The sequence below is a fragment of the Urocitellus parryii genome, chromosome 4, assembly GCF_045843805.1.
Source record: "Urocitellus parryii isolate mUroPar1 chromosome 4, mUroPar1.hap1, whole genome shotgun sequence".
Classification (NCBI taxonomy): Eukaryota; Metazoa; Chordata; class Mammalia; order Rodentia; family Sciuridae; genus Urocitellus; species Urocitellus parryii.
Genome location: NC_135534.1, coordinates 68,011,714 through 68,032,765, shown reverse-complemented (window position 1 = coordinate 68,032,765; position 21,052 = coordinate 68,011,714). Strand labels below are relative to the sequence as shown.

Here is a 21,052-nt window from a genome sequence, read left to right as displayed (position 1 = left end):
TTTTGTTTTCTTCAAGAGTTTGGGGTTGTAGCTCAGTGGTAAAGTACTTGCCTAGCATTCATAAGGCCCTGCATTCAATCCCAAGAAGAAAAATATGTATATTTTGCTCTTTCAGAAACTGTTATGTGAAAAATTAGAGGAACAGTTGCAAGATTTGGATGTTGCCTTAAAGAAGAAGGAGCGTGCTGAACGAAGGTATTTCGATAAATGCATTAATGTTTCTCTTGGGTATTTGACAACTGAATTGTCTTATAGTATAGATGAATGCATCTATCTAGAGCAGGGATTGGCAAACTGTGACCTGCCCCTTGTTTTGGTGTTACCTATCAAGAATGATTTTTATGTTTTTAGATGGTTGGGAAAAAATTAAAAATTAAATCATATTTATGACACATGAAAATTAAATGACATTCACATTTCTTTGTCCACAACTAAAGTTTGTCTGTATCCGCTTTTGCTCTACAAAAGCAGTTATAAATTGCAGTAAAGATCTAATGACTCTCCAACTTTGAAACGTGTTGTCTGTCATTTCATAGAAACATTTGCCAATCCCTTACCTAGAGTATGTCTCAGAACCCACCATGAATAAATATTAGCCCAAGTATTATAGTGAACATAAGAAAATTACAAGAACTGCCCTATCACTTAGTTACTCATGTGCATCTCTTTGGGTGGGCAAGTAACACTTAATTAACAATGCCAAATAATTAACATTTAATGGTTGAACCATGTACTGAATATAAAAGAGATGACTCCATTTTCATTATGCAACTACACTGAGGTCCAAAGCAGTGAAAGAAAGTTTCTTGGAGGAAGTAAGACTTAACATGATCTAATATTTAAAAGAATGTTTAGAATCAAAACAGTAGGTATATAATTCATTTGCACCTATTGTGTACCAAACTGAAGAGAAAAGGTAAGTAAGACAGCTCTTGTTTACATGGAACTCAAATCATATCAGAAAATACAGATGTATGAATCATTAAATAAATAATGTATAAATACACTAAAATAGAAAAATCAAGATATATTCAAAATAATATAAGAACATTGTGGAGGAGCAATTTAGTAATCTTAGGAGTTGGAGTTATCAGGGAAAGCCTTGGAAGATAAATTGGGATTATATAGTTGAACACGTAAAGAAGAGGTATTCCAAAGCCGTGAGTACAAAACATGAGTAAAGACAAAGTAGAAGTCAGGGTAGGAGAGTGGTAGGGGAGATATACCTCTTAAAGCAGAGTAAGTCTAAATTGCAAACAGCCTTACATTCCTGGGTAGGGACTTTGAAGTATTCTTTATACACAGTGGGGGAACCATCAAAGATGGTATGTGGTTATTTATTTCAGAAAATGCTCTGGTAGGACAGCACTGGCAGAGTGGCAGGCCAGGGCCCAGGACCTACCTCCTGCCCCTGGATGCGCTGCCTCACTGGCTGGCCTGCACCATGCTCCACCCTGGACACTGCTTGTCCTTTTACTGGGGTGTACAGGGTTTGGGAGTGGGCCCCAGGTCAGCCTGATTTACAGCTCTGCTAAAAATTGCTTGGTTCCCGCACAGCATTAGCGCCTGTGTTTGAGGCGACATTAGCAAGAAGTTGGGACTTTTAGAGTAATGCATTAGAAAAGTCTTTTATTTTTTTTTTTTAACTTAAAAAAATATTTATTTGGGCTCATGGTTCTGGAGGCCTAAAGTTGAGAAGAAATATCTGGAGTCAATCATTCTGGAGTAAGAATGGCCTTCTTGCTGGCAGAGTCCTGAGGTGGTGTAGGGTTTTGCATAGCAAGAGACAGAGAGCACATATGTCCTTTGAAAATGTTGTTGTGTGCCTGACATTCTGCTGCCCGAGGTGTGGAGACCATACCATATTCAGAAGTTTGTTGTCCTTGAGGGCCCATCTGGAATTTAGTCACAGTTAGGAAGAAATACCACTTCTGACAAAATGCAACTTCTTACCATGGAACTACTACTCACTTCCTCCAAACTCCTGAAACAGGGAAAATTGAAGAGCCATGGCAATTGATAAAGCAGAAACCAAGCTATGTTAACTTATACAGCATTTCACATGAATAAGGATTGAAAGCTATTTGAGGTGGTGGCAGGGAGGCCAGTGTCAAACATGAAGACCTGTGGATAGGTGCAGACTCACTGCATGGGTCACAGTCGAGTCCTGGACTTCTCACCTCAGACACAAAAGCCTCTTTTGAGGCACATGTCAGAAAAAAATTCAATTGAGTCATTGAGGCTGTGGATAGGAGAAAGAGCAAGAAAGAAAGAGAATCAATAAACTCACCAAAGAGTTGGCCCAGAAAACTGCTGAACTTTTATAAGTTCGTGCAGCAGATTCAGAAAAAGCAGTAAGTTCAGAGATGGGAGAGGGCCCTGAACAGACAAGTGGATGTGGCCATGGTCACTGCACTGAGGCATCGCCTGACGGAAGCGGAGGAGGAGCTTCTTAGGAAGGAAGAAGAAGCAGCAGCTGAAAAGGAGGTTCAAGGAAAGCTCAGCTCCAGGACTTTACTTAAGAATCTGTTGCAGTGGGTAGAACTTGTGGGAAATCAGAGTACTACCAAAGCCAGCAGTCCTCAGGCCAAAGCTGTGACATCAGTGAGCATATGCTTACAGATCTCTCTTCAAATAAGAAATCCTAATGCCTAACCCAAGGGTACCCACATTCTGTGTGTAGCCACCCCGATCTCAAAACCCATTTCCATCAAGGACAACAGGACCAGCATGTAGATTGCCCAAGAAAGGGGAGTTTCTGAGGCTTAGCCAGAAAGACAACATCAAGCTCCAAATGGCTTAAAAAAAAACAAACCCAACAATGATAGTGAACGTCATCTAAAAGGGGGGTGGCTCAGGACCATCATCTCTTGCCTTTGGGGAATGTTGTTTCAGGGACCAGTGATACTGTCCTTTTGGGCACATCACACAGTAAGACATTGGAAAAGCAAAGATCGTGATGCACATAAGCAACTAAATTAACCAGAATTTAACAAAGGGGAATCTCAGCCAAAATTTTATTATAACATCCTTTTATTTTTTTTTATTATTTTTTTTATAACATCCTTTTAAAAGCAATAAAAAATTACAAAAAGAACACTGAGAAGGAACAACCTTATCTTAAAGTTTTAGTAAAACAAAGCTCCAGCTGCTGAAATAATTGACCCAGTCTTCAGTAGTCCTGGCACCTGGACCCCTTGTGCATTGGTCATTAATGCTCAGGCCTGGGGCCTCATAAGATGTCAGACACTAGAAGAAATTTCATCTGTGCCCACTGCCTTCTAAAATGTGAGGCAAGGAATGGAAAAGTTCTGTTAATAGCAGTGAATTAAAGATTTTTTTGTTTGTATCTAACCTTCTTCTCAATTAATTTGAAAGCCAACAAAGTAAGATTTCTGTTTCTCTGGAGTTTTCTACTGGTCAAGATTTTACTCTTTAGGTTGCATAAGGGACTTGTTCAGTCAGATTTCAGTTTTCATTTGACAGATTGCTTTTCAGTTTGTTAGTTTGATTCAGGTTTTTTATGTCCATAGATGCATGTTTACTCAAATTTTTGGCATATCTGTGCAGTCTTCTTTAGCTGAGTAATCTGCACCCTTTGACCATGCTGCCAGCCTCTGTCCTAATAACTGTTTCTGTGGTATCATTTTGGAAGGTGGTAAAACTCTTTTGATCAGCACCCATCATTGGTGCAGCCTCTGAGCACTTGGCATGACAGTACATGGCACATGTAATGCACTGGGACCATCTTGGAAGCATTGCAGCCTTAAGACCCTCTTCCCTGGTAGTATCAGCAGCTTGCTCTCTATTAACTGTGGATCAGCAGCTTGCTCTCTATTAACCGTGGGCATGACTTTCTTTTTGCTGGCTTAAGTTTTCCAGCCAGCGGCTCCTTTTGCCTCCTGCTGCTTTGCCCTTTGATGAGTAAAATATACTTTCTTACCTTTTAACCAAGTATCTGGGGTTCTCCTGTACAGTGTATTCTAACATAATTTCTTTTTTTAAATTTTTTTATTATTGTTCAAAACATTCACATAATTTCTGAACTAAATAATGCATATAGGATCCAGAATCTAATACTGTCTTCCCAAAATAGCTTTTGTTTCCACAAAAAACTATTTTTTTTTTTGAGAATCTCCTGCTTTAAAATTTTCTTCTAGAATGAATTTCCATATTTTTTTCCCATAAATTTTTCAATGCCATCAGGTCTTGTGCAGAGTTTTCAAGTGCTGACATTGTTCTGGAAACAAGAGCAATTATGTCCACAAATATATACACATATATATAAAGCACATGCAAACTGTATATATAATCAGCTATGTTAATAATTTATTTTTAAATCTACATAGAGAAAGTGTGTGTTTGTGGTAGGTGATTAAAACTATTGGTTTAAAACTATATAGGTTTGTAAATTAAATTCTCTTATTTTAAAACATTAAAACTATAATCTAATTAACAATAGTAGAATTATGACTGTTATTGCAGTAAGCATTGGATTAGCAGTATATTAAAAGTAGGTAATAGGGGCTGTGTATATAGCTTAGTTGGTAGAGTGCTTGCTTCACATGTACAAGGCCCTGGGTTCAATCCCCAGCACCAAAAAAAAAAAAAGAGTAAGTAATAAAGCAGTTACTTAAAATGCCAATAAACTGAAAACTGTTACTCCTCATTTTAAGTATTTTAAACTTGTGGTAATGGCAATGTTGATTTTTTGAGTGTTCAGTTTGACCTTTGGCTTATGGGATAGACAATTCGTCTGGTATGTAGGTAGTTATTAAGTGGGGAAAAATACTGCTGTAAATATCACTGTTTAGGCAAACATTGTAGTATCATTTAATTTGGACACTATCTAATATTGATGCTTGGACCATGGTTGCACATTAGCTTTTCCATACTAAAAAATGACTTGCTAGTTATAGTGCATGTTCTTTGTCCCATAATGTGTATGCAAAGACAAGAACTTAAAAAAAAAAAAATGCTGTAGCCAGATTTTTGTTTCATTTAAAGTAGCTAGTAATTTTAATGTTCCTTTAACATGCTAAGAGGACATGGCATCTCTCTTTGATAGTGGTATTCAGTGAACTTCAGAAAGCACCATAATTTCATAATCTATATACATTACATGAGACAAATAATTTGAGATTTATCATATTTAAAAAAATTTTTTTTGTACCTGGGATTCAACTCAGGGGCGCCTAATCACTGAGCCACATCCCTAAGCCCCTTTGTATTTTTTATTTAGATACAGGGTCTCACTAACTTGCTTAGGGCCTCACTAAGTTGCTGAGACTGGCTTTAAAACTGTGATCCAGGGCTGGGGATGTGGCTCAAGTGGTAGCACACTTGCCTGGCATGCGCAAGGCACTGGGTTGGATCCTCAACACCACATTAAGATAAAATAAAGATATGTGTCCACCTAAAACTAAAAAGTAAATATATATATAGATATATATATAGATATATAGATATAGATCTCTCTCTCTCTCTCTCTCTCTCTCTCTCTCTATATATATATATATATATATATATATATATATATATATATATATATATGATCCTCCTGCCTCAGCCTCCTAAGTAAGCTGCTGGTATTACAGAAGAGTGCCACTCCGCCTAGCTAAAATTTTTGCTTTTAAGTTTGAGCTAAAGTCTAACCCCCATACAAGGAAATGTGTTATGTATGTTATACTTACATCAAGACATAATTTACTATTGAAATATGGGAGATGGCTTATTCAGAGGGATACTCTACTTACATGCCAAGGCTTAAGCTGTGTGCCATGTCTCTTTTATGTCCTATTTTAAGATCTCTTTCTTATCTCCCTGGGAAGTTAACCTTATACTTGAGGCAGTCGCTTTTTTGGAGAATTCACCAAAGTTTCTAGGAAAACATGTTCAAAGTATAACTGAAGAATAAATTGACTTACAGTGGAAAAATATTGATTTGAACTGTTTTTTCTTTCTTTCCAAACTAAATTACAGATTCTTATCTATAAAGTTCAGGTTGCTTAGAAACTGTTTTCCAGTATTCTGCAGGGCCAGTCAGTTGTGCAGAAGTTGAAATATTCTGTTACCAGAATTTTAAAAGAAGCTTTTAGATTATGAAATATGATAATAAAGGTATATTTCTGACTAAACAAGAAAAAAAGAAGAAAAAATGCTCTGGGCGCTGCAGAGAGAGTTTATGAGAGCCTCTGAGGCCTGTACTAGGGGATAGTAAGGTAGACATGTTGGAGATACATTCAGAGGATTAATTTATAGGACTCAGTGCCCATTTGTTTACTCATATAGGATGAGAATATCTAAACAGTGCCCTTTGATTGGTCTTAGTATTTTAATTTTTTACCTCTTAAACTTATGTCCTTTGACTCATTGTCTGCTTTTCAAATTTTAGTTTGCCTTAAATTAGCTAATTCTATAATCCAAAGTGAAATTTAATAAATTTCAGCCTCCACAACATTAACTTTAGTTTTTTTTTTTTTTTTTTTTTTTCACAATTCAATTTGAGCTGTCCAGGTCATAGAGGATGCTACTTCATTTAAAGGCAAGTTAATCTCCAAAACTGATTTAGAGATAGTGTTTAACTTTTTAAACTTAGTTGTCTAAATATCTTTGAATTTAGAAACCAAGGGTTATTTGTATAAACAACTAGTTTTTCAAATATTTATAACATTTTCTAAGGACATTTTCAAAAATGAAGAATAATTCTGCATAAAATTATTAGATATATTTTGATGTGCAGAGTTTCTTCTGTTTTTTTTTTTTTACTTAGAAAAATCTAAAAATTCTTCAAATTAAATAGTAACTTATTTTTTATCGGTCTCAATCTTTCTGAAATCTGCCTGTCCTTCTAGAAATGAACAATTTTCCCATGTCCTGAAGCTCGCCCATTTAAGGGCTTAGAAGAGAATGTCTTCTTTCTAAAAGCCAAGAATATAAACCACTAAGAGTTCTGTCTGATACTCAGATTATATCTGCTTATTCTTTGGAAGTCTGTAATGCTTATGCTATTTATACATGCAAAAGTCTGGTGAAGATTGTTTTGACAAAGGCCTTATATACAATAGGATATGCTGCTTCAATTATAAAATATTGTTGGATTTCATTTAATGGGTATCTGCTTCATGCCATGCAGTATATTCACCATGAAGGGTATAATGTAATCTCTACCTTAATGGGCTCTATAGTCTAGTGGAAAAGAGGGACATGTCAATGAATATTTAGTGACTAGCTTGCAACTATCTGAGATATGGAGTTGTGATGCTCTGTGAAATCTACTCTATTTTATAATGGTCTCTTCCAGAGCTTGGTATTATTTGGAATTCAGACATCTCTGTGTTTCCAGAGTATTATTACTAGTAGTTTGCTAACAGAGAGTTGAATTTAATCAGGGTTGGAATTTTCCATATAATATAACAAAAGGGAAAGATAGAAAGAGACAAGGAATTTGAAAGTGTATGCAAAGGAGTATTTGGCAGGAGGGAGTAGTATCGGGGATTGAACTCAGAGGCGCTCAACCACTGAGCCACATCCCCAGCCCTATTTTGTATTTTATTTAGAGACAGGGTCTCATAGAGGTGCTAGTGCTTCACTTTTGCTGAGGCTAGCTTTGAGTTCTTGATACCAAAGTAGTATTTTTAATGATGGAACAGGGAGTGTACGCCAGGTCAAGAGGAAAGTAAGGACATAAAGAGAGTAATGGACAGTGGATAGAGTTCTACTGAAATAAAAGAATTGTTGGATTTAGAGTACAAAATGATTGCAGGAACTGTTACTTACCTAAGGATTCCCAAGCCTGACACAAATCTTGATCAAATATAATGAGTGTGAACAGATTTTTTTTAGGGCATGGAAAAGTGTTGCCAATCTATAATCCCAACTACTTGGGAGGCTGAGGCAGGAGGATCACAATTTGAAACCAGTCAGAGCAATTTAGCTTGTCCTCAGCTCAAATAAAAGTTTAAAACTTGGGCTGGGGATATAGCTCAGTATTTGTCTAGAATATGTGAGACCTAGGGTTCAACTCCCAGTACCACAAAATTAATAAATCAGTGTATCAATCAATAAGTAAATTTTCTTCAGAGAGACGGGGCCAAGGTAAAGCAGAAATTTTGACCCATAAAGGAGAGAACTGGTATTTCAATAAACATGGTTATTGTAAGGACTGGTAATATATCATATATATTTAATAACAGAGATAGTTCAAGTCATAAAGTATTCCCTGTTTAGTCCAGTTAGTACTGTTCTTGTCTTTCCTAGTTATTACTTAATTGTATTTTTATCAGGCTTTTTATTAAAATCATTTTATCATTTTCATAACATGCCAGTTTTTATTTAATAGCTTCATAACCTCTCTCTGAGATTCCTATTAACAGGGTCAAGGTTTCTAGAGCATAAAAGCTAAAGGACCCAGACAAGCAGATACATTAACTTCCTTTCAGAAGAGAGATTACAAGAGAGGAAGAATGGTTACTGTTTTAGTTCACTAATACACCCTGGCATATCAGAATTCAGCTATCCTTATTGAACTGGATTAACTTTAGGGAGAACCAGAGAATGCACCTGTTATATATAGCTGTTTGTAATGTAATATTTGTTGAATTAAAATCAACAAAGATTTGTTGGAAATAAAACTGTGGCGATGTCAATAGTGCTTCATATCCTCATATTATGGCTCCAAAGGTATCTTTTGTTGTGGCACTGCAGAATTTAGAGCCTATGTCTGTATTGCTCTTTCTCTTTTCTATAGCAAGAATTGAGTGGTATTAGTGTCATTCACTGGGACCTTGATATGGTTTTATTATACACAATTCTTTTTTAATGATATCAGGTCACAGCGTGACTCTTGATAAAGCTTCCTTTTCTATTTCAGTTATAAGGTTTATTTCAATAGAATAAGTCAATTCTACATAAAATCAGCATACTACAGTGAACAGCTACATCAATGTTTATAGCAGCTCAATTCACAATAGCTAAACTAGGGAACCAACCTAGGTGCCCTTCAACAAATGAATGGATAAAGAAACTGTGGTATCACATGGAATATTATTTACCCTCAAAGAAGAATGAAATTATGGCATTTGTCATTAAGTGGATGGAACTGGAGAATATTATCCTAAGCAAAATAAGCCAATCCCAAAGAACCAAAAGCTGGATGTTTTATCTGATATACAGATGCTAATTCACAATAAGGGGACAGAGAATTGTGGTATTTTGGATGAAACAGGTGAGTGTAAAGAGCAGAGGAGGCATAGATGTAGGAATGATAGAATGAATCAGACATTACATGAACTCTGTCATATACAACCAGATGAATGAGAAGTTATACTCCATTTGTGTATGATGTGTCAAAATGCATTCTACTGTCATATACAACTAATTAGAACAAATTTAAAAAAAAAAAACCTCACACCAGAAAAACAAGTATAAGTCAGTTCTAAAAGTATAGTTTTTATCCCTTTCTGAAGTTGTGTTAATAATAAATATGTCTGTGATATAGCCTCTACTTATCATGAAATTCTAATTTTATTGTCTGCATTAGCAATATTTTCATAATTTTTTTCCACAAATCTTATTTTGTGTTTTTTACTTAAAGGAAAGAACGCTTGGTGTACGTGGGTATCAGTATTGAAAACATCATTCCTCCACAAGTAAGTTTCTTGCTTACAGTATTTTCAAAGGAGATATGGGCTTAATTGTTCTAAAATTTAACTCATTTTTGTAATGGGGCTAGTTTTAAATATATAATATATACATTATATATATAAATATATATATATTATATTGCTAAAAATTAAATTTAAAACCCTAAATAAATTACCTATGATCATGATTGAAATAAAAATATGTGCAGATAACCCAAAAATGTGATTTATTAAAGCTAAATTGGATGTTCATTGCTTGGGGTTTTATGTTCCATTGTTTTTACCCAAATCAGATAATTTTTGTATATGTTTTCATGTTATTTATGTAAAGTACTGAAGAATAGTTCAAGGTGATTGGGTTTTTAATTTCCTGCTTTTTAGCATTATTGAACACTTTAATTTATATTGATGCAATTTGGTTTCTTTGAAGGTTTATCATTGTATATTTAATAATGTATAATGAAGAAGAGTATCTCTTGCTGAGTAGATGGAACATGGTTTCTCTTTTGAAATGAAGAGCCTTTACTCATTTGATAAGCAGTTTCATTCAGACTTAATTAATTAAATCACAGACTGTGAAGTTATTTTCTTTCAGCTTCACACCCTTTCTTTTAAATCAATTACTTTATTCATTCAGCATACATACCTATTGGGTATTTTCTGTGTGTCAAATTTAATTGGTTAAAAGACTGTACCAGTGGAAAAACTTCATCCTGATAGTTTTAAAACAGGCAATTATAAACTCAAAAAAGTAGAAGAATTTTCATACAGAAGATTTTCATCCTTTCACCACTAGTATTCCTTTTTATGCCTGTACAATTAATGTTGCTGTTTATATTCATTTTGGGCAGGATAATGTCACATTTTTTCAGACCTTTCACATGTGTCACCTAGATGTTGATTACAACACTGCTAATCCCAAGGAATTTTGTTCTGTTTTACCTGTATTTTTATATTTTGAAAGGAGCCAGATTTTTCTGAAGATCAAGAAGAAAAGAAAAAAGATTCAAAAAAATCAAAAGCAAACTTGCTTGAAAGGAGGTCAACAAGAACACGGAAGTGTATAAGTTACAGGTATGCAATATATGGAATTGGTTGTAGGAAAAGGGCATAAAATGTTTTTATAATTATATTGGTAATTATAATAATAACATGACCTAGAAGCATATGCTTTCTTTATCATAATGATTATTAGCAAATGTATATGCACTGGGTATTGATTTCAGGAACCCTGGGCTAACGATGTAGCTCAGTATAGCGGTTGCCTAGCATGTGTGAATTTCTGTTTCATTTCAAGCACCATAATAAAAAAAAGAAAAAAGAAAGAAAAAAAAAGAAATTTTCCAGGACCCTCTAAAGATACCTTAACCCACAGATCCTCAGTCCCATGTGTTAAAATATAGTATTTGTATGTAACCTGTGCACATCTTCCCATATATATTAAATCATCTCTAGATTGCTTTTACAAGCAGGCATGGTAGCACACACTTGTAGTCCCAGCTACTGGGGAGGCTGAGGTGGGAGAATCACGTGAGCCCAAGATTTAGGACCAGGCTGGGCAATGTTAGAGACCCCATCTCATAAAACAATCAAAAACCCAAATACTGAATACAAGTTAAATGCTATATAAATTATTGTTTTACTGTATCCTTTAGGGAATGATTATAGGGGAAAGAGTCCATATATTTCAATATAGGCACAATTTTTTTATCCAGATAATTTTGATCTGTGACTGGTAGAAACTACAGGAGCTGGACCTGTGGAGACTGAAGGCCATGTATTTATTTCTTACCTCCCATCTTTTTTTTTTTTAAATTGGTTGTTCAAAACATTACAAAGCTCTTCACATATCATATTTCATACATTTGATTCAAGTGAGTTATGAACTCCCATTTTTATCCCATATACAGATTGCAGAATCACATCGGTTACACATCCACGTTTTTACATATTGCCATACTAGTGACTGTTGTATTCTGCTATCTTTCCTATCCTCTACTAGCCTCCCTCCCTCCCCTCCCATCTTCTCTCTCTACCCCATCTACTGTAATTCATTTCTCTCCCTTGATTTTTTTTCCCTTTCCCCTCACATCCTATTATATGTAATTTTGTATAACAATGAGGGTCACCTTCCATTTCCATGCAATTTCCCTTCTCTCTCCCTTTCCCTCCCACCTCTCGTGCCTATTTAATGTTAATCTTTTTCTCATGCTCTTCCTCCCTGCTCTGTTTATAGTTGCTCTCCTGATATCAAAGAAGACTTTTGGTATTTGTTTGTTAGGGATTGGCTAGCTTCACTTAGCATAATCTGCTCTAATGCCATCCATTTCCCTGCAAATTCCATGATTTTGTCATTTTTTAGTGCTGAGTAATACTCCATTGTGTATGAATGCCACATTTTTTTAATCCATTCATCTATTGAAGGGCATCTAAGTTGGTTCCACAGTCTAGCTATTGTGAATTGTGCTGCTATGTACATCGATGTGGCAGTATCACTATAGTACGCTCTTTTAAGGACTTCAGGGAATAGTCCGAGAAGGGCAAAAGCTGGGTCAAATGGTGGTTCCATTCCCAGCTTTCCCAGGAATCTCCATACTGCTTTCCAAATTGGCTGCACCAATTTGCAGTCCCACCAGCAATGTACAATTGTACCCTTTTCCCCACATCCTCGCCAGCATTTGTTGTTGTTTGACTTCATAATGGCTGCCAATCTTACTGGAGTGAGATGGTATCTTAGGGTGGTTTTGATTTGCATTTCTCTGACTGCTAGAGATGGTAAGCATTTTTTCATGTACTTGTTGATATCTGTTCAGGTCCTTGGCCCATTGTTGATTAGGTTATTTGTTTTCTTATTGCTTAATTTTTTGAGTTCTTTGTATACTCTGGATATTAGGGCTCTATCTGAAGTGTGAGGAGTAAAGATTGTGTTCCCAGGATGTAGGCTCCCTATTTACCTCTCTTATTGTTTCTCTTGCTGAGAAAAAACTTTTTAGTTTGAGTAAGTCCCATTTGTTGATTCTTGTTATTAACTCTTGTGCTATGGGTGTCCTATTAAGGAATTTGGAGCCCGACCCCACAATATGTAGATTGGAGCCAACTTTTTCTTCTATCAGACGCAGAGTCTCTGATTTATATCAAGCTCCTTGATCCACTTTGAGTTAACTTTTGTGCATGGTGAGAGAAAGGGATTCAGTTTCATTTTGTTGCATATGGATTTCCAGTTTTCCCAGCACCATTTGTTGAAGATGCTATCCTTCCTCCATTGCATGCTTTTAGCCCCTTTATCTAATATAAGATAATTGTAATTTTGTGGATTGGTTTCTGTGTCCTCTATTCTGTACCATTGGTCCACTCGCCTGTTTTGGTACCAGTACCAAAGGAGGATTGCAAATTCAACGCCAGCCTCAGCAACTTAGTGAGGCCTTGTCTCAAAATTTAAAAAAAAAGAAGGCTGAGGATGTAGCTCAGTGGTTGAGTACCCCTGGGTTTAATCCCTGCTAATAAAACAGAAGCAAAACAACAAAAAAGAGAAGGGAAGAAAAATAATATAATCTGGTTTATCTTTTGCTACCAAAGATACCAGAAAGGTTTTTCCATTGTTTTCCTGTATCTTTAAAAAATATATATTAAAAAATATATAGATATATAGCTAGATAGCTAGATATAGATGGATAGTTGTAGGTGGATGCAATGCATTTATTTTATTTATTTATATGTGGTACTGAGAATCGAACTCAGGGCCTCATACATATTAGGCAAGTGCTCTACCATTGAGCCATAACCCCAGCCCTGAACCCTATCTTTTGATTGTTTGCTCTCTAATATTCTTTCCACTAAATCACATTGCCTCACTCAAATAATAGATAAATTATATTTAAGTTGCTATATACCTTTCTTTCTCTTCTCCCCTTTTTTGGTATCAGAGACTGAACCCATGGGCACTTAACCACTGAGCCATATTCTCAGCCCTTTTATTTTTTATTATGAGACAAGGACTTGCTAAGTTGTATAGTTGCTGAGGCTGGCTTTGAACTTTCAGTCCTCCTGCCTCAGCCTCCTGAGTTGCTGGGATTAAAAGCATGCATCATTATGCCTCACTACCATTGTGGCCTCTGAAATACCAAACAGTGTTTTGGGACATCAAGCAGAGATTTGTTTTATTAGAATTTCATCACTGCTTACTATAATTTAATAATTGTTTATCTGATTCTTATTGCTTCTAACAAAGAGTATGACACATCAAAATTACCCAGAGGAAGCATTGAATTGAGGATCAGAAGACTAAAAGTAGAGTCCTTACTCTGGCACTTAATGACCATATATCTTTAAGTGTTCCATTGCTCTTTAGTCTTTGTTGCCTTATCTTGGTTTATTTCGGCTCTAAAGTTATGTAATGGCAATATAGGACCTTATGGTAAACTATGTGTTTTAGCATAGAATGTACTATGTGATGCATTTTTCATACCCTACCTAGTTCTTAAAAATAATTTTAAAAAGGCTTACTTACACCCTAGTGTAAAAACAGCTTTGAAATTATACCATAAAAAGCAGAAACAATAATGGAAAGGATATTTGATTACATAAATATTTCTAAAATAAGACAATCTCAGACAATTGCACATACAGACAAACATGGAGTTAGACTTTAAAAGGAGTGGTTTATGAATTTAACAAAATGCAAGGAATATAGTAGAGATGTGATGTCAGTTTTCCTTTCTCAAAACTTAAAAAGAAAATAATGGATGAGGTTGTGGCTCAGCAGTAGAATGCTTGCCTAGCATGCGTAAGGCGCTGGGTTCTGTCCTCAGCACCACCAAAAATAAGTAAATAAAATAAAGGTATTGTGTCCAACTACAACTAAACAAACCAAAAACTTTAAATATATATATATATGCGCAAACACTGAAAAGGAAGTACAGTTTGATAGAAGTAATTGCAGGGCCAGGAATGTAGCTCAGTTGTAGAGTACTTGCCTAGCATGTGCAAGGCCCTGGATTCAATCCACAGTACTGCAAAAAAAGGGAATTACAACATGTTCCAAAGGAGGTACAATTTTAATACACAAAAATTTTACAAATCAGTAAGAAAAGATGAACAAACTAGCATTCAGAATGGGCAAAGGAATAGCAGTATGTGGCAGTGCATGTATATAATCCCAGTGGCTTTGGAGGCTGAGACAGGAGGATTGAAATTTTTAGACCAGCTTTTGCAACTTAGTGAGACCATATTTCAGAATTTTTAAAAATATGGTCTTTAATATTGCAGGGCCAGGAATGTAGCTATATAGTAAATAAATCCTGACTGCTTCATCCCTAGTACTGGGGTAGGGGTTTTGGGCAGGCAAAGAACCCAAATGAGTACTCTGCAACATGACCAATAAACATGAAAAAATATTTGGTCATACAGTAGTCAAATTAAAATTAGAACAGGAAGTGCTTGCTTTGGCAGCATATAAACTAAAATTGAAATGATACAGAGAAGATCACCATGGCTCTTGTACAAGGAGGACATGCAAATTCATGAAGTGTTCCATATTTTAAAAAATAATAATTAGAACAGGAAAATAACTTAAATTCTCTTCATGGTTGTTATTAAAACAATTTGTGTGCCATTAACACCAATTACATTATCTTAGAATACCAGGAAGAAATGTATGGTCCAACAAAATTTCACAATGGCATCATAGGGGTCTCTAACCATACAGGGGAAAAGATAGTTATAGGCTTCTGAAGAAGGGTGGTGGTTAGATGAAATTTAAAAGAAGCAATTATAGAGTAAAGGAAGATACTAAAGGGGGTCAGTTTCAGACATGGATTACATGAATCCTGTTGCCTTGGAATCAGTGAAGTTTAGGCAGATACATAGAAACCCATTATCTGAAACCCTGCATCTAGGTTGTAGAGCAAGACTGCTTATTAATTTTAAAAATGACTTAGATCCTCAGATAAGAATTAGATATTTCATTCTTAGTGGTATCAATCTCAAATGTCTGAAGTTTCTGATGGCGTTAGAAAACAGTTTCTCAGTAAGAAAGCAGACGTTACTTAAAGTAGATTGTCATGCCACTTTATAACCTCTGTATATCCTTGACAAATACTAATTTTGGTTAACTTTGCATCTAGCTTTATCTGTATCTGTTAATTAGCTCAATAGATGGATATGTAGATTTTTTTACTTTCTTAAAATTTGTCTTTTTTTAGTACTGTGATTGTATCCAGGGCACTTTTCCATTGAGCTAAATCCCCAGATGTTTTTAATTTTCTATTTTAAGACAGGGTCTCAGTAAATTGCCAAAGATGACCTGGAACTTAGGATCTTCCTGCCTCAGCTTCCTGAGTTGCCAGGATTATAGGCGTGTAACATTGTTCCCAGTTCTCAGAATTTATCTTAAGGAAAAACCAAGCTATAGCTACAGTAATATTTTTCAGAGCATGCTAACTGAAAAAAAAATTGGAAATAAACTGTTTTTAACTGTAATTATTATGTATTTATATGTATTTATATGATTAGACAATACACAGACATTAAAAATTATATTGTTGTAGAAGCTAACTTGAAACTTGTGAATCCCTTGAAATAAATTTGGGTATTTTTGTGTGTATGTATTTGCAACTCAGAGGCAAAATATTTAGCTTTTAGTCTTGATATTGTTATTAATCTACTAGGTGCCTTTCTTTAATCCTTACCCTCTCCAATAGAACTTATTGATTGAATTTACTGTGATGGTAGAAATGTTATATTTCCTTCATGTCCAGTATGGCAAGCAGTAAGCCATATGTAATGGTTGAGTACTTAAAATAAGCTTAATGAGGAACAGAATTTTAAAATTTAACTAACTGAAATAGCTTCATGTGGCTAGCCAGTAATTACTATATTTGGACAAGTCACTTCATCTTGTTGGTTACCTGATCCCTAAAATGAAAGGAGGAAATCCAGGGAACATTTAGTCTTGGTCCTTTCCTTTAAACCGGAGGACATCCCTTCTAGAACAAGTACATTAAGTTAGTTCTACAATTTTAATCAGCTGTATGGGAACTTAAGTAATAACAATAATAATGATCTACTTTTCAATAATAATAATAATTAAGCCTATTTAACATTTTTGTGAAACAGTTTGTTCAGTTTACTTAACATGTGATTTGTTTTACTGGGGGTGGGCCTATAAGTCAAATCCAGCTTGCTGCTAGATTTTTGTAAGCCTATGACCTATAAATTATGTTTATATTTGTAAATGGTTGAAAACAAGAACAAAAAAATTCCATAAATATTATATACATATAAAAACCAGTATATATAAAGTTTAATTGGAGCACATCCTTATTTATTTATGTAACATACTGTCTGTAATCGCTTCTGTGTTACATTGACAGAGTTGATGGTTATAAAAACCGTATACTCTAAAAAACCCTAAAATGTGTACATACCATCTGGTCCTTTTATATATTTTTTTTAATGGGTTGTGGATCTAGTGCAGTGGAGGTACATTTGCTTCAATGTGAGGCCTTGGGTTTAATCTACCCAGCATTGCAAAAAAAGTTCTTTGTTTTCTGACACTGTTATAGTTCAATTGTGCTGGAATATACAAAATACCTGAAATGCTTGTAAACAACAGAAATTTATATCTCACAGTTCTGGAAGATAGAAAGCCCAGGATCAAGGCACTGGCAGATTTTTGAGTCTGGTGAGGGCCTACTTTCGGGTTTATAAATAGTACCTGTTAGCTGTGTGTTCACCTGGTAGAAAAGGCAAGGAGACTCTAGAGAAGGTCTGGCATGTCTGGTGAACACCTGCTTCCTCTTATATGGCTGTCTTCTCACTGTGGCCTCACGTGGTGGAAAGGGCTATGGGTCTTTCTGCCCTGTTTTATGAGGACATTAATCCTGTTCATGAGGGCCTCACTTCCTAATACTGTCACCTTGGTAGGTAGGATTTTACTGCTTGTAGGGATACAAACAGTTAATTATTTAGTATAGGTGATCTTTATGAGTTTAAAACACCAGGACAGGCTGTAATGTGATCATTTTATGTTTTAGATTTGATGAGTTTGATGAAGCAATTGATGAAGCTATAGAAGATGATATCAAAGAGGCTGATGGAGGAGGTATGTTGTACCATTCTTAATTTTTCATATAACTGCCAACAAGTTAATTCAAATGCCCAAATTAGGACATTGAACATAATTTTTAGTCCCCACCTTATTGTGTATCACTATAACTAATGATTTTAACTGTCTTAGATACAAAATGGACAGTGTCAGAGGACAGACTCAGATCTTACTAATTATTTTTGTTTTATTTTATGATCTACCACAAAATATTAATGTTCCTCCATACATCAGAAATTTTACTCCTGGGCTACGATTATTATAGCTCAGTGACAGAGCGCTTGCCTCATACATGTGAAGCACTAGGTTCAATCCTCAACACCACATAAAAATAAATAAACAAAATAAAGATATTGTGTCCATCTATAACGAAAAAAATAAACCACCAAAAAAGATATTAAAAAAAAATTTCATTCCTGGGTCCATCTATTAAAATCAGCATACTGACTTCATAGTCTTTAAAAGATGGCATTAATGTAGAGGAATTTGAAGGTACTTTATGAAAGTACCATATAGCCAATTGCTGGTGCTCTGATGTGGAACATTGTGGTTTCCATTTAATTATTAAGAAAACTCTGGAAAGGATTAATAAATAGGTTGTTTGTAAAGGAACTAAAGAAGTCAAGAAGCTTTTCTAGAAATATGTGCTTTATTTATATCCTAGCCCACTTTTTTTTTCCTGTCCTACAGTGTTTTTAAATATGTATTGGTCTCTTTCTTCAGGCCTTATCCAAAAGATAGCTTTCAAGAAGAGTTTCCTAGATGACTGTTAATTAAGTATGAGGTTTCTTTATGGGGTGACGAAAATGTTCTGGAATTGATTAGAGATGATGATTGTACAACGTTATAACTATATTAAAACTTTTTAATTACACACTGAAAAGGTGAGTTTCACAGTACATGAATTATAAATAAGAGGTTCTCTACATTGTGGACTTTTGTTCAGTAGGATGAGTACTAAATCTATCCTGATAAAAGCTCTGTCAGTAGAAGTTGGCAGAAATCTGCACTTTTGTAAGAAGACAGAAATCCAATGAAGAGCTGTTAGACACAATAAGGACAGTCTGCAAATTAAGGGGAAGGTTTAATAAACATATAGTTATCCTTCCCCTTTAGGAGTTGGCCGAGGAAAAGATATCTCCACCATCACAGGTCACCGTGGGAAAGACATCTCTACTATTTTGGATGAAGAAAGAAAGGAAAATAAACGACCCCAGAGGGCAGCTGCTGCTCGACGAAAGAAACGCCGGCGACTAAATGATCTGGACAGTGATAGCAACCTGGATGAAGAAGAGAGTGAAGATGAATTCAAGATCAGTGATGGGTAAGTGGCCTGCCGTAGACCCCATCATTCTGACTGGCTTAAAAAGGACTAGCCAGCAGTGAGACTTGGCCACATTGTGATGGGGATTTTGTTCTTCACAAACATAAATTATCTCTGTTTTCAGGGTATTTAAAGAAGATTGAAGAACGTGAATTTTGGGTTTTATTAGATTAAAATTAAAAGTTAGGTTTATGGGGCTGGGGTTGTGGTCAGGGGTAGAACGCTCACCTAGCACATATGAGGCACTAGGTTTGATCCTCTGCACCACAAAAAAATAAATAAAATAAAGGTGTCGTGTCATTGTGTCCATCTACAACTAAATATATATATATATATATAGATAGATAGATAGATAGATAGATAGATATAGATAGTAGATTTATGGTTATTTGTTTAATATTCAAAATTATATTTGATTAACTGTAATTGAACTTGGATTTGTTGAGGTTCCACCGTGCTACCTTCTGCTACCAAGTCCATGAGGAAGTCATCAAGTCAAATGTGAGAAATAAATAATTAGTAAATATCCTCTTTTAACGTAGAGGTTGGGGTTGGGACAAGTAATCCAGTATGGAAAATCTGGGAATGCTTCTGCAGAATAGGTATTAAAACTATACTGCAGTTTCTCTTTTTAGATTGTTAATGGAGACAATAAACATATAAAGCCCCCACACAAAAAAGTCATTCTGCATGACTGCTACTAAAATATAAGGAAAATATAGATTAGGAGGACAGTTGGATTAATCCAAAAACATCAGAGAAAACCTCCCAGTAAAAGTACAGTTTGATCTCAAATTTACAGAATATTTGGATAGATCAACAAGTTTGAGATTAGAAGCAGGATAAGAAAAGAAGGCATTCAAAGAAGTCATGTGTTACAGGCAGCAAGCCATAAAATATCATGGAACATCTGAGAAATATCTAGTGTCCCAGGATAGGAAGAATACAAGGATAAAATAGAGAATGCCCTATTGGAGATGTGTTTAGAAAATTAAAAATAACTAGATGAAGGGTGTTTTGTTTGGCATGCATGAAAGTTTGGACTTTGTCCTGAAAATGATGAAAAACCACTGAATGTTTTAGATGTGAGAAATTAAAAGGGAAAAATTAGGATTAATATCAGGTATTTGTTTTGATTATTGGGGAGACAGAAGCTGAGTAGATTGGGAAATAATTAGTTCACTTTTTTTCTTTTTTTTAGTTGTAGATGGACTGTTAAAATTTCATTTATTTATTTTTTATGTGGTGTTGAGGATCAAACTTAGTGCCTCACATGTGCTGGGCAAGTGCTGTATCATTGAGCTACAACCCCAACCCCATGAGTTCCCTTTTGATGTGCCAAATTTAAAGGTACACGGAGGACATCCATGAGGCCAATGTAATTTTGTATACAAAAAATCAGCATCACTTTATCATCTCAGTCCCTCCTAAAAGGAGAACAGATGACATTTTGTCGTTTTCCTGAGAAACTGATAAAATTATCCAGATATATTGCATAAATGTTACTTAATGTTTCAATGGACGCACCAAAATTTGAACTCAAAAATGTGTTCTCAGTTCTTAGTGTACTATCATAATTTATTTGGGCTTTCCTGGACAGATCTCAAGATGAATTTGTTGTATCTGATGAAAACCCAGATGAAAGTGAAGAAGATCCACCATCTAATGATGACAGCGACACTGATTTCTGTAGTCGTAGATTGAGGCGACACCCTTCCCGACCAATGAGGCAAAGTAGGCGTTTGCGAAGAAAGACCCCAAAGAAAAAGTACTCTGATGACGACGAAGAGGAGGAGTCTGAAGATAATAGTAGAGACTCTGGTAAAGATAACTTGTATTCATATCATCCTAACTTACTACATTTGTTTGACTTCAGGAGTTAAGAGCTCTTAAAATTCTATACAATTGTAATTAAGCTTTCTGATAAAGCTTTGTCCTTTTCTTTTTTAATTTTTTTTTTTTTTTAATATTTACTTTTTA

The 21,052-nt window shown here is 35.2% G+C and overlaps 1 protein-coding gene, 1 non-coding gene and 1 pseudogene across 2 annotated transcripts in view; all 3 read left to right on the top strand.

The window, feature by feature from the left end:
* Rsf1 (remodeling and spacing factor 1) overlaps window positions 1-21,052 on the top strand; it is a 156,659-nt gene that overhangs the window by 123,490 nt on the left and 12,117 nt on the right. Inside the window, exons 9-14 of the mRNA XM_026387266.2 lie at window positions 116-195; window positions 9,596-9,650; window positions 10,609-10,718; window positions 17,678-17,745; window positions 18,865-19,072; window positions 20,673-20,893. Of these exons, the coding sequence (XP_026243051.2) occupies window positions 116-195; window positions 9,596-9,650; window positions 10,609-10,718; window positions 17,678-17,745; window positions 18,865-19,072; window positions 20,673-20,893 (742 nt within the window). The remainder of the gene's footprint in view (window positions 1-115; window positions 196-9,595; window positions 9,651-10,608; window positions 10,719-17,677; window positions 17,746-18,864; window positions 19,073-20,672; window positions 20,894-21,052) is intronic.
* On the top strand, window positions 1,800-2,842 carry LOC113181687 (protein ZNF365 pseudogene; annotated as a pseudogene).
* Window positions 15,077-15,183, top strand: LOC113181737 (U6 spliceosomal RNA). The gene has a single exon (XR_003300623.1). It is a non-coding gene; the product is annotated as a U6 spliceosomal RNA (small nuclear RNA).